The following is a 13,693-nucleotide window of genomic DNA, read 5'->3' as shown; positions in this document are numbered from 1 at the left end:
AAATTGAAAAAACAGTTACTGAAGAGTTTAAGTGACTCATCAAAGGTCAAAGAAAAAAGGGAAGGGAGAAGGGACAGTATAATGAACACCTGCCTATATTATTGTCTGCCTTTCCTTATTGCACTCATTTTCCTGGGAACTGTGTCCTCATTCTCATAGTTGTCATGTGATCCTACCCTCCTTACAGTGGAGGGGTGGGCACCTGACCCAAGCTGAACCAATGACTCTTTCGCTCTAGAACTCTGGATTTGAGTCTCAAAGGTTTGAGGTCAGTGGCTGAAATTGGAGCTGTTAGATATAAGGTTCCAGTGCTCCAGGCAGCCATATTTTCACAAGTGACTAAAACCAGTCTACAAAGAGAATTACAACACAGAGAAAAAATGAGAATAAAGAGAGAGAGCCTTGCTTGCATTTGAGGCCCAAGTTCTAGTTCTTACTGAAGTTCAACTCAATCTTACTTTTTTAAAAAATATGTCTTTATTGATTTCAGAGAGAGGAAGGGAGAGGGAGAGATAGAAACATCAATGATGAGAGAGAGTCACTGATTGGCTACCTCCTGCACGCCCCCTGCTAGGGATCAAGCCCGAACCCCAGGCACGTGCCCTGACTGGGAATCTAGCCTCAATTTCCTGGATCATAGGTCGATGCTGAGCCATGCTGGCCAGGCTGAATCTTACTTTTAATGAGATCAGGTTTCCATGACTCTATAAATTCTTTTTGCCTAGGAAAATGCAAGTTGAATTCTATCATATATAACTGACAACTACTAACTATATAACTGACAAGTCCTAATTAATTCATAGGTAAAGAAAAGGGGAATGAGATTGGGGGTCAGGGGAGATAATCACTCACATCAAGTATTAACTGAACAATAATGTCCATAATTATGCTAAGCCCTGAAGGAATTCTCATTAGGGAGGTAGGACTAACACTACAGATAACTCATATAAGATAGCTATGATCAAGTTCTAAATTACATGAGACAGATGATAAATACTGTAGGAGTTCAGAAAAGACAACACAGTATAACATTGTTGTTACTTATATTAGACAACAAAGAGAAAACCATCAAGGAGAACATAGAGAATGATATGGCCTGGAACTGTGAGAGCAAAGTTAGGAAAGAACAGGCAACATGCTATAAAAAGCGAGAAACCCACCTGGAACAGACTATTTTGGAGAATGATAGGAATTAAGACTAAGAAAACAGGTTAAGCTAAGACCACATGATAAAAAAACACTAAAGTTAAGAAAGAGTATGGATTATACTGGCAAACTGCAAGGGTGTCCCACTAATTCAAGAATGTTGGATTGAAAATTTGGACTTGGGTAGGGCAGCAATAACAGAAAACAAAGATGAGATTCAAGAAATGTTTCAAATAAAAATCCCATTCTACTCTTCTCACACATTTCCAAGTATTATTTCTAACTACAGTAGAACTTCATCCAATCTATAATACAACAGTAAAGCAAGGAAAGGAGTAACTATTAACACCTGGATAACACTATGGTACTTGCATAAAAATTATTTCATTTAATCCTCATAATTAAAACCTATGAAGTATTTTCACTATTCTCATCTGGCAAATTAAATATATTCAAGCTCAAAAACATTAGATAACTTGTCCAAGATCACACAACTAAATAAAATGCTGGCCTATAAAATGGGAAATTGGATAATGATCCACTTAGCACACAAGTCCTCTCCCCAGGAAAAATTATAAAGATATATATAATGATGACAATGATTGATAGCTAACATTAAATAAATGCTGGGCCCAGTGGCTCAGTGGTTGAGCGTCGACCTAGGATCCAGGCGATCGGGGTTCGATTCCCGGTCAGGGCACATGCCCGGGTTGCGGGCTCGATCCCCAGTTGGGGCGTGCAAGAGGCGGCTGATCAATGACTCTAATCATTGATGTTTCTATCTCTCTCTCCCTCTCCTTTCCTCTCTGTGATCAATAAAGATATATTTTAAATAAATAAATAAATGCTGGGAACTATACAAAGCACATTACCTGCACAATCACATTTGCTATTCCTAACAGCCCTGAGTCTACGATTAATTTTATTTGAAGATGATGTGTTTGAGTCCTAAAAAAGTTAAGAAATTTGCCCAAAGTCACAAGGCTAATAAGTGGCTGACCTGGGCAGAATTAAAAATCATACACTTGGATTCCAGAGCCCATGCTCTTAACCACTATGCTATACTGTCTCCATGACTAGAAATTACTAGAAATAAGCAGAGGAAAGCAATTAGGATGAGATTAGTAAACACTTTAAGAGTGGATAATAATCATAAAAAACATTTTCTTCTACTTTTCAAGTAGTAGTAAAATTTAAGCAATCAATAAAAGAACAAATAGAAGATGTATATCTAAAAGAATTTTTTATAAGGTTAAGAATTTAAACTCATATCTAAAGATAAATGAATTTGAAAAGGGTTTCAATTAGTGAATTTTGGTTTTTTTCCCCTTTTTATTGAATGTATTGGGGTGACACTGGTTAACAAAATCATACAGGTTTCAGGTGCACAATTCTACAACACATCATCTGTACACTGTATTGTTTGCTCACCACTCCAAGTCAAGTCTCCATCCATCACCGTTTACCCCCCCCCATAGCCTCCTCCCCACACTATACCTCGCAATCACCACACTGTTGCCTGTGTCCATGAGTTTTTCTTTTTTCTCAATCCCTTCACCCACCTCCCAATGCCCCCCCCATCCCAACAGCTGTCAGCCTACTCTCTGTTTCTGAGTCTGTCACTTCAATTAGTGAATTTTGTGTTATATTCCTAAACCAAATCAAAGTTCAGAGAGTGGATATTATCTGTTCAAGGCATACAACTTTTCAATTACAATTTACAGAGTCAATTAGAGATTAGAATTCAGGGTTTCAGACATCTTCCCTCCCATGTTCAGTTTTTCTTTCACTATATCATACCCACATTCTTGGAAATCAAACATGTGCAATTCTGTTAGTGCTATTAGAACTAAGATTTTTCATGTAAAAGAAAAAATACAAGCTCAAAGTGATAATAAACAAAAATTGGAATTATCAGCATAAATCATTTTTCTTCTTTTCAAAAATAAATTTCATAGGTCTGTTCATTAAACAAGGACAAGAAGCAATTTCAACCCAGTAGCAATGAGTACTCCTAGCATCCAGATTGTGCAAGAGAATGACTGATTTCTAAGTCTGGGGCAAGAAATGTACAAGATGACCCTGGGCATCTTAGACCAAAAAAACAAGGAAGTACTACCAAAGATTATTAGGGTCATATACAAATAAGATGGGAGCCAATGTAGAAAGGTTCCCATTAGTCAAAGATGGGAAAAATCGAGCATCAGCAAGAATGACAAAAATTGACTGAAATACACTAAGTAATGTATTTTTAAATGGTTTCCATAATGATGTCAAAGAGAGAGAAATAAATAAATAATAAATAAATAAATGCTGGGGATATCTTGTTTGCTAACCCTTATGCACTATATCAATGTGTTCTTTGGCATACTAGCTTTTCAGGCAATGGGAAACTACAATAGGAGACTGTAGAGTGAGAGGCCAGTAAGGGCAAGGGATATACATTCCCCTGGTTTTCTTACTGCCAAGTCAACATGATTCTCTCTACTTAAAACCACAGCCCCTGCCAAACAGCTTTCTCCATAAAGCTACCCCCCAACTGTTCTCTTCCCTTGTCCCTTCAGGTCTAAAGGTGGTAGCAGCTGTCTGCCCCACTGTTACTAATCCCAGGTACTGCATTATCCCTGATTTCTTTAAATACTGTCTATATCTTTGTAAATAGTACCTTTCTTAAATTTCCCTCAAACTGTACCATGTCCATCATACTAAGGCTCCAAAATACCAGACTCTGAAACGTGGCGATTAAAGAGAAAGGTTAAAGCATTAATCCTATTATTTTATGAACTATTTTTCAGGGTAAGGGAACAATCCTACAGATAATGAGTGAAAGAAAGTTATTAAATTCTTAAGTTCGCGTAACTGAAGAACTACAGTTAATAAATGTGAAAGCAGTGATAGAATTAGAAAATCATTATTTTGCTATCCCTAAGGAAATAACTGATTCATCTATTTTAACGGGTTATAAATGGATGGAACCATCAGATGAAAGGATGATGAAGAATTTTTACAAAGGAAGTTATTATTGACTGTCACCACCTGAACACACTGACCAACCCTAGCATCACTAAGGGTGGGCCAGCCAGATACTATGTACCTCTTGATGTGATGCAAAAGAAAATGCAATCTATGAAACACTCTTGACTAAAAATTAGAAATTATTAAATCAAGCTTTAGGTCTAACTACCAATTAACAGGAAATTTGGAAGATAACGGAGCAAGTTAAATGATATCACAAAAAACAAAAAGAAAAATCCAGAATGTGAAACACTGTACAGTACCAATGACCTAGTTTTCTCAACAAAACAATGGGGAGTGGAGTGGGTAGAAGAACTAGAGGGAGAAGACTTAAAAGACCTAACAAACAAAAGCAACATATGGACTTTGTCTGGATCCAGATTCTAATAAAGCAACTGTAAAAAAAAAAAAAAAAAAAGTGTTTTAGACAATCAGAGAAATGAGTATAAACTAGGCATTAATGGTACCAAGGAGCTTTTAATTTTGTTAGACACAATAATGGCGATTGTGGTAAAATAAAATGTTCTGTTGTGTTTTTTCAAAGATGCTTACTGATACATGTAACGGTAAAATGACAATATCTAGGACTTACTTTTAAATATTTTGGGAAGAAAAATGGTGACTGATGAAGCAAGTATGACAAAATTTTGAAAATTGCAGAATCTGGGTAATAGGGATTCACTATGCTATTTTTCCCTACTTCAGTGTATATGTGAAATTTTTCACTTATAAAATTACCAAACAAAACAAAAATCCATGTTCTTTCCACTGTAACCAGTTTTCCAACTTGAGTGTGTCTATGAATTCACATCTTGTGCAGAATCTGAGGACTCATCTCCCAAAATTCTGATTTTGTTTGTGTGGGCATGGGCCCAGATTACATTTTTAGGAAGTCCTCAAGTGAATGTGATACAGACAATCTACACTCATATCTGAAAATTATATACTTACGCCACTTCACCACAAGTCTTTAAATATATCCCCAAACTTAAAGAAATGGCATGATCATATCCCTTACCTCCCCTTCAAGCATTACTCCACTCATATTTGTTCATAATTATCCTTCTCCAGAGACTATAAATTCCATGAAAGCAGAGCCCATATTTGTTTTTACTTACCATGGTGTCCCCAATACCTATCAGAGTTTATAGCACACAGTACATACCAAATGAATTTTTGTTGAATGAATAAATAACAGCAAAGAGGGGAAAAAAGTTAACTACAGTACACTATTTCAAAATTAATTCCAGGAAAAAAACCTAAGATAAGATTTCAATTTATTGCCAAAAGTCAATATAGGAAGTATGGAATAAAAAAAGACTATAAATAAAGTATGGGAATAACAACAAAATAATGAAAATAAATAAATATAGGAATAAAGAGGGAGCACAGGTTAGCCTACCTCTTAAAATATGACGTAAGTATAAGTTAGCCTCTCCCCTCTCTGAGACATCAAATTTTTGAACATTAATTTGAACATCTAACTTCCTATTAACTGTTTAGAAACTATAATGAAAATGTACTCTCACAATCCCAAACAAGGAAGGCAGGTATATTAGAGAAGTAAAATATATCTATACATTTTAAAGGATACACAAATGAGTAATTCAGTCACTACTTTCGCTGTTCAAAAAATACAAACTCCTAGAGTTACGAAGACAAGTCACAAACGCAAAAAAAGAATTAAGTGCCAAATATAATAATTAAAAATTAGTTTAGGATGAACTTCCAAGGTACAGAACTAGTTCCAAAAACAGCACTTAAAAAGATGGTTCCTATTCTTATATCTCTACTCCAACACCATTTAACTTTTTACTTTTATTTCTTAAATAATAAATCAATGACACAAATTCTAAAGTTTTTATGGAAGTATAATAAAGACTCACAGAATTTTTAGAGACACAATGGACATCAGCAACTCTATGGCCCAACTCCTCATTTTACAAATGGGGAAACAAGCCCAGATAAGAAAAAAGATTTACTTGAGTTAATAGCAAAACAAGGATACGTCAATGCTCTGAATTTCTAGTCCAGTGTTCTTTTCACTATATCATGCTAATAGCATATTTTTAAAAATAAATATTTTCCATTGTGAAATGCACTACTATCTGCTCATCTCCTTGTACATACATGTGTATAGTATTCATCAGCTACTCTCTGCACTTAAACTAAATGAATGTACCTCTTTTTTAGTGGGGATGGGAATGGGGAAGTGGAACTACTGGACCATCTTCACCACCAGAACTTAATATGTAGTATTTCCTAATATGTGGGGTTTTCTGTCATATATCATAATAGAATCTCTAGTTTTCACCATATATACACAATATCAAAACTTATAATCAGGAAATAAAACTAAACTGTAAAGTTATACAAAATGTAATCTAAAACTGAGAATTTACTCTTTGTTCATTATAAAATTTATATGTGGCTCCTTCTGGATTAAAAACATTTCTGACTCAAGAGATTAATGAATGGCCCAATTCATGTTTCAGCTGTTACTCTGAGCCACTTCTCTATACACCCACAGGGTACTTGTAGTGCAAGAGTCTATTTACAGAACACACACTGAAAGTATAAAAGACACACAGAAAGAGAGCAAGATAACAACTAAATTTCCACAAACCAGCTCCCAACTGTCTTTCTTATCAATCTAAACCCTTGGCACAAAGTAGGTATGTTATAAATCATGACTAAATGAATAAAGTCTCCAAAAGTGCCTCCCCATTCTACTGAATCCCATTCTAAATGTCTCCATTTTCAGTTACAATTGGTTTAGACACTTCAGTCAAGTACAGCTTGATTATGAATTTATGAGCATGGCTTGAGGTGCCAGGTAAATTATCAACTTCCAGACTAAGCATAATGACTTGCATATAACAGGAATACTATAAACATGACAAAAATAATAGTTACCAATTAACAAATACTTACTAAATGCCACATGCTGTGATTGCTTTGTCTATATTATTTAATCATTAAGACAGTCTAGTACTATTCCCCACTTTCCTGAGAATGAAACGAGCTTTGAGGGGTTAAAATACCTCACCAAAAATCATCTATTAAGTACACTGCAAAGTCTACATTTGAATCCAAGTTTAGACCCCACACAAAGATTTGCTGAACAAATCAATAGAGAAATTTGTTTTAAAAAACTTCTTGCAACGTATTAATATCAAAACAGTCTGGTCCAAACTAACCAGATATGCAACTGATACTGGTAACACCCATTAACTCATAAATTATGAACAATGGCAGGCAAATAGCTTTAAGGCCCAAAGATTTAATGGCTTCAGATCTTTTCATTCCACTACCAGTACTTTAACCCTAAATGTGATTAATTCAACTGGCAGGACATACAGAGAGATTATACAGCAATAATCTAGAATCTGGAATGCTAGCCAAACTCTGTTGAGATAATGCGATTTGTGGCTTAGGACTATGAAAAGTTAATGTTCAAAACAAAAATTTTCCAGTCGAGTGACAGGCAGAGTAGCAGTGATGATAACAACAGGTTAAGTGCATGGAAGAAAGCTCACTTTGAAACAGGAGGAATCTGAATGATAACATGACATCGAAGTAAGGATGCCTAGTAGGCAGTCAGATACTTAGGATTAAAAACCAAAGCATAGATATGACAGCAGTTGAAGCTGTAAGAATGAATAAACTCTCCAAGAGAGTGAAGAGAAAGAAAAATATTATAGGCCAATGACAGAGGCTAAGAGAAAAAGAAATCAGCATGAAAAGATGAAAAACACTGGGTCAAGCATCCAGGAAAAGAGAATTAAAGAAAAGCTCAAAAACTAACACCTGATACTTAGATTTGCCTTCTACATTCTAAAAAACTAACTAGCCCTGGCTGAGTAGCTCAACTAGTTACAGAGCGGCGTTCCCTTACACCAAGGTTGTGGGTTCGATCCTTGGTTAAGGCACATACAAGACTCAATCAATTAAGGCATAAATAAGTGAAACTACAAATTGATGTCTGTTTCTCTCTCTGAAATTCAATAAAAAATAAAATGTTTTAAAAAGCTAATAAAATATGGTAGCAACAAATAGGTACAAAGGACAGCAGTGTTAGAACTCAGTATGCATTGTTCAACTAATATTGGTTCCCTTCCCTCCTTTCTACCCACCCATTGCTACACCTCAACCAGCTAAACAAAAACCAGAAAAAAGGTCATACTCTTAACTAGCATCCTGCAGGAGTTTGTTAAACATCCTACAGGCAAGATAGCTGTATTTTTAAGAAATGTTAAACTTCAAGACAAATATATACCTAACCCTCCCACCTACTTATCTTTGTTCTTCCTTTTAATTTACAAATCATATACATTTCTTCCTCTGGAAAAATTAGACTTAATTAAACTCTACCCCTTACTGTTTTCAAAGGTACATACTCAAAACTATTGAGAAATTGTTAACAAGCCCCAGATAAAAATAATTCTAAGGTTAAAAAAAAAAAAAAAAAGGTTGCAAAACAGCTATTGATAATCACTATATAGCATGGACCACTAAGTAATAGAATCATTAGGATACTGAAAAGAATCTGACTTACAAAAAACTAAGGTCGAGCCATTTGGATGATCTAGGAAACAAGTAAAGAGTTACCATATTATCTTAGTATATGCAGACTATTTGAGCATTTTTATTTGCAATATGGAAAATGGACTTATCTAGTCCTTAGAATAATTATATGTGTTCAAGAAAAGGCTGGACAACCACTTACCAGTGCTCTTTCCAGCTACATTATAAGTACTATAATACTCATCATTAGTACCTCAACAAAAAATGCTATTTGGTGGGTAATGTTGTTTCAAAGACATTTGCCACAAACTCTTCTAATACTAAAAGGTTTAGGAACTTCCACTTCTGAAGAGTGGATCTAGATAGTCAAGGAAGTGGAAAATAAACATAATTTGAGATTACAAAAAAAACCCTAGAACTTGAGTGCTGCACATGGCACGTAATACATACTCATTAAGTATCAGTTAAGTAAATCAACAAAGGCCAAAATAATGAAGGCAATTAATTTAAAAAGGGTATTGTCCCTACAACAGACAAGATGTCCAAAATCCAGCGAGGAAAGAATAAGAACAGATTCACAGAAAAAGATGAAATTACCTGATAGGTCATTCTCAATCGTAGAATGAATGAATGACTTGATGGTAAACATAAAATATCACGCAAAGAAAATTCATGCTAGACACTACAAAACTGGAAAAAGGATTTTGTATCCAAAGAAAATTTTAATCTTTACAAGTTCAGATTAATAAGGTAATAAAATTGCAACAGCTGTCAATAAACAATTATAGAACTACACAAACAAAAAAAAAGGGCCAAGACTATAAGATTACAATGGGGGGGGGGGTGTCTGTTGACTATCTTCTTTTTTAAAATGTTCTTTTAGAAATCTTGGGCTCCAAGATACCTGGCCATTCTAACTCTGAAAAGCCTTGACTGCCTACTTCTTGACTCTTCCGTTTGTTCAACTTTCATCTTTTACCCTTTTATCATTATATCAGTTTCAACTTGCACCTCTGTACAAATGGCTTCCAAACTGTTACATTTAATTATGAGCTCAATTTCAAATTGCCAATAGTCTACAAGTCATTTCTTTGTGGTTGTCCCAGTTTCCACTCAAATAGAACAAATCTAAAATTGAATATATCTGTTGCCTATTCTTCCCAAGCTATTTCCAAAACTGGCTTTGCTGTTTTCACCCATGTTTTCATCAGTCTCACTATATAGCCCAGGCTCAAAATTTTTAGGATCATCTAACTAGTCTCTTTCTCTGGTTCCCACTTCTCTTCCCCAAGCCTGCCAATCAAATTCCATCAATGCCTCCTTCCCCATTCTAATGTCCCAATTTTGCACTTTAATTATTTCTGGACTATTACTTTTTTAAAAGCTCCGCAATCTCACCCCATTTCCAAGTCTCTTTCCATATAACCCATCCTGCTCACAACTACCGGATTCACTTTATTCATTCATCCTGGCATAGTTTTGTTTATAAATATTTAATTACCACAACATACTTAAGAAAATTTAAACTCCTTAGCCTAACAATCAAATCCTCCACACTCTAACCCCAATCTATCCTTCCAACTTTACTTCTGTTCACCTAAACATGTCATAACCAGTCATGTCTCTACCATATTCATGCTATCCTCCACTCCCCCTATGAAACCCTATCTATATCCTATCCATCCATCATAAAGCATACCCTGGCTCTCCCAACATTCTTCTTTTCAATATCCAAGAACATATATTACCTATACCAAGTATTTGAAATTTATCACATATTTTCTCAATCTGTGAAGTGTTTTGCTTTCTTTCTATGTATGTATGTGAGATTAGGTCTTGTTTTCCTAAATAGATTGTAGTTTCAAGGAAAGAGTCCAAAACTTAACGTTTTCTTGTAGCCTCCACATTTCAATAAATCTTTGAGGTTCCCACCAAATGAAGCTGTGCCAAGAGGCTAGAAAATAACTAAAATTTAAAAAGAAAAATAAAGCTAATATAACCTCCCTGCGTCATGGAATAAGGAGATCAAAAAGTAAAGTAAAATCAAACATACTATACGGAAATTAGATAAATATTAAAAGAACTAGACTTCTTTTAAGTTATAGAAATCCTTACTAGAAAGATGTGTTCTAATTCCTCCCACTTCTCCCATTCAATAAAGTATTTAAAATTGTGTTAAGGCATCAAACCTCCTTTCTGTTTCTCAATCTGAAGAGCATCCACAATGTGGATGAGACATTTCAAACATATAACTCACAAGACCTATTTCCATAATCAAGGATGCTTAAAGTAATTCTGAAAGCTTTGGGGAGAAAACTTACTAAAATGCATGTAACTTTTAAACAAACTACATGATTTTCCTGATTCAAGATGAAATTTTTATATGGCATTATTTCTCTGAATGGCATTATAGTACTTTGTTCACTTAATCTTAACACCATATATTGTGTATATCTAATACTAATTCTGAAGAGGCTGTAAATTACTATCCATATACATACTCCATGAAACTTTAGACAGTGTGTGGTTTTGTTTGGATTAAAATAGAATAATTATATAAATTTTTGACATTTAGTAAAGTAAAAGAAACTCACAAAAAGAGTTTGCAACTATTACTATTAGAAGAAACTGACAAATCTTAAAAATTCCAATCACTTAATTGTCTATGCTATCAACCACTGAAGGATTTTTAAAATAGGATTTGGGTCTTTCATATCATAAAATCTTCTTTATAATGTTTTAAAAGTGACATTGTTAAGCAAATGGCAGTTTTGATAAAACATCTGTGTGGTACTTTTGTTATCAACAATATTGTAAAAGACATTTATATTGTGATGACCTATCATCAGTTTCCTTGGGTTTTTACACGTAACAGTACAGCAAAAAGTTCCCTCACACTCAAGTCACCTATGACATTTTGACTCAAAAATCACTTCCTTGATATCTATTCTCCATTGTCACTTCCAAGTCTCCAAACTAATTTAGGAGCTTAAATACTAAATGAAAAGTGGTCTTCCCAATAATACTGTCAAACTGATCAGAAAGATTAATACTACTAAGATCGCCATTCAACAACCTATATACGTAGTAATAACTTTGACGTGGTAACTTTATATGATGCCTGCAATAGATGTTTATAAGTATCTTTTGTATAATGATGAACTGAGTCAGAGCTAAAAGTTCAGGGGATAGTTCTAGTTAGTAGTCAGTCAGTGCAATGATTAAAGAGTGCCACGGCATGAGATTTTAGTGGTTACTCCAGGATTCTTCGGGAAAAAGCACCAGATTTTGGTGTTTTCCAATATTATGCATAGCTGCAACTTTCTTTTGCAGATAACTAGACTGAAAGCAAGAGGAAGGCAAACACAACCCCACACAAGCAAAAGAGAACAGTGCTACTCACCAGCAAACAATCAGAATTCACTTCCGATTTGGGATCCCGCAGCAGGTTGTCGATTTTTTCAAACCGAGTCTCAAAACTGTCCCCAGTCGACATGTTGCTGCTACTGTGACAATACCCTCGGTACCAGCACCAGCGGCGGAAAGCAATTTCAACCAACTTCCTCCGTCGGTGGGTTCGCGGCCGCGGGGCGGAGGAGCCGGAACCTCAGGGTCACCAGGTGTGCCCAGTTCCCCCTCCTCCTTCCCCTCACTGAGGGGATCTCGGCTCTCCAGACCCCGGGCCCGGGGCAACTGCGACCCACAGCCGCTCGGACGCCCAAAGTCGCATCCCACCCGGCAGCCCCTCACGACAGCCGACAGTGCCGTCGCCACCAGTCTCGTCGCTCCCGCGAGGTGCTTCAGCCTAGCGGGCCCGAGCCGCCCTCTCCAAGGAGGGTTCCCCGTCCCGAGATGGGCGTGGGGGGGAGAGAAAGAGAAGCAGGGTGGAGACTCCTCTGGGCAGCAGGGGAGGGAAAAGAGGAAAGGCGAAAGCGAAGGGCGGGTGCGGAGCTGTGCCAGCTGCTACCGCCGCCGCTTGGGCCACGGGCCGGGCCCGCTCCGCTCTGAAGTGCTGTAGGCAGTCTAGCCCCGCATCCCCGGCTCCACTTGGCCCGATCCGATGCACCGATCTGTGTTCGCCGAGAGCTGGTCCTCGCGGGATAGCCTCACTTTCCCATTTTGTCCCGTCGCTGCTGGGGCGTCTGCCGCGGTGTCCGGCGGGGCAGGGCGAGGTCGGTGCCCGATGGAGACTTGGAAAGGCTGCAGAGCGGACGGTGAGGAAGAGGGCAGTCGGGTCCCAGCGGCTGCTGATGAGGGATCTTCTGGGAGGCGCTGTGGCCCGGGCTGGGGAAAGGGCAAGTGGCGACGGCGAATGCCTGAGGGGGTGGGACGAGGGGGGCCGTGAGGGACTAATATGTCCGCCTTCCTGTTTAAACAAACGGAGACCGCCGGCGCGGACTGCGCATGCGGGGCGCGGACGGACGCTCGGAAGGGGAACCGGCCGGGCCGCGCGCGCGCACGCATACCTGGGCGGGGCGGAAGGCGGGGCGCGCCCGGGGCGTCGCAGACGGACCCGGGAGGCTGGCAACAGAAAGAAGCCGCCTGGGTGCGGCAGACGGCGCGGCCCTTGCTTTGGCAGCTTTGAGGAGCCACGCAGGGCTCCCGAGCTGCGGCGGAGGTCGGGGCGGGGGCGGAACTCGCGCAGGCTCCGGTCGCGTTCTGGCAGCTGCCCCAGCTCTGCTTCCTCTGGGCTGCCGTCGTCGGGAGAATTCTGACAGGAAAGAAAGGGTGCTTGTTATTATTATTTTGGAGATAGGGCCTTTGGGGTCTTTTGTGCGCTTTTTGTTTTTTAAGGCTAGAAGCTTTTTCGCCGGCAGGCACCAGCATTTTTATCACCAGCGGGATTTGGTTTTCAATAGTATTTAGTCCTCGGCCATCCGCGACCCCCACCCACAGTGCCTAGCCCCCCTGCGATTCTATGGGAAAATGACCAAGCAAATCAGTGCTCAGCCCTCCTAAGCCGAGCGTTGGTGTCGGAGAAGCGTTAAAATATTGACCTCGGAAA

General features: G+C 38.1%; 1 protein-coding gene across 2 annotated transcripts in view; it reads right to left on the bottom strand.

Annotated features, from left to right (window-relative positions):
* The window catches only part of ROCK1 (Rho associated coiled-coil containing protein kinase 1), a 136,835-nt gene extending 123,745 nt beyond the window's left edge, over positions 1-13,090 (bottom strand). The window contains exon 1 of one of the 2 annotated variants that reach the window (XM_081150060.1): positions 12,092-13,090. In XM_081150060.1, the coding sequence (XP_081006186.1) occupies positions 12,092-12,184 (93 nt within the window). In that variant the 5' untranslated portion in view covers positions 12,185-13,090. The remainder of the gene's footprint in view (positions 1-12,091) is intronic. The other variant, XM_081150061.1, reaches the window with a different exon arrangement.
* Positions 13,091-13,693: the final 603 nt, after the last annotated feature.

This window comes from Miniopterus schreibersii (genome assembly GCF_964146895.1).
Source record: "Miniopterus schreibersii genome assembly, chromosome: 10".
In the NCBI taxonomy this organism is placed as follows: domain Eukaryota; kingdom Metazoa; phylum Chordata; class Mammalia; order Chiroptera; family Miniopteridae; genus Miniopterus; species Miniopterus schreibersii.
The sequence above is the reverse complement of the archived record's forward strand: the minus strand, read 5'-3'. Positions and strand labels throughout refer to the sequence as shown.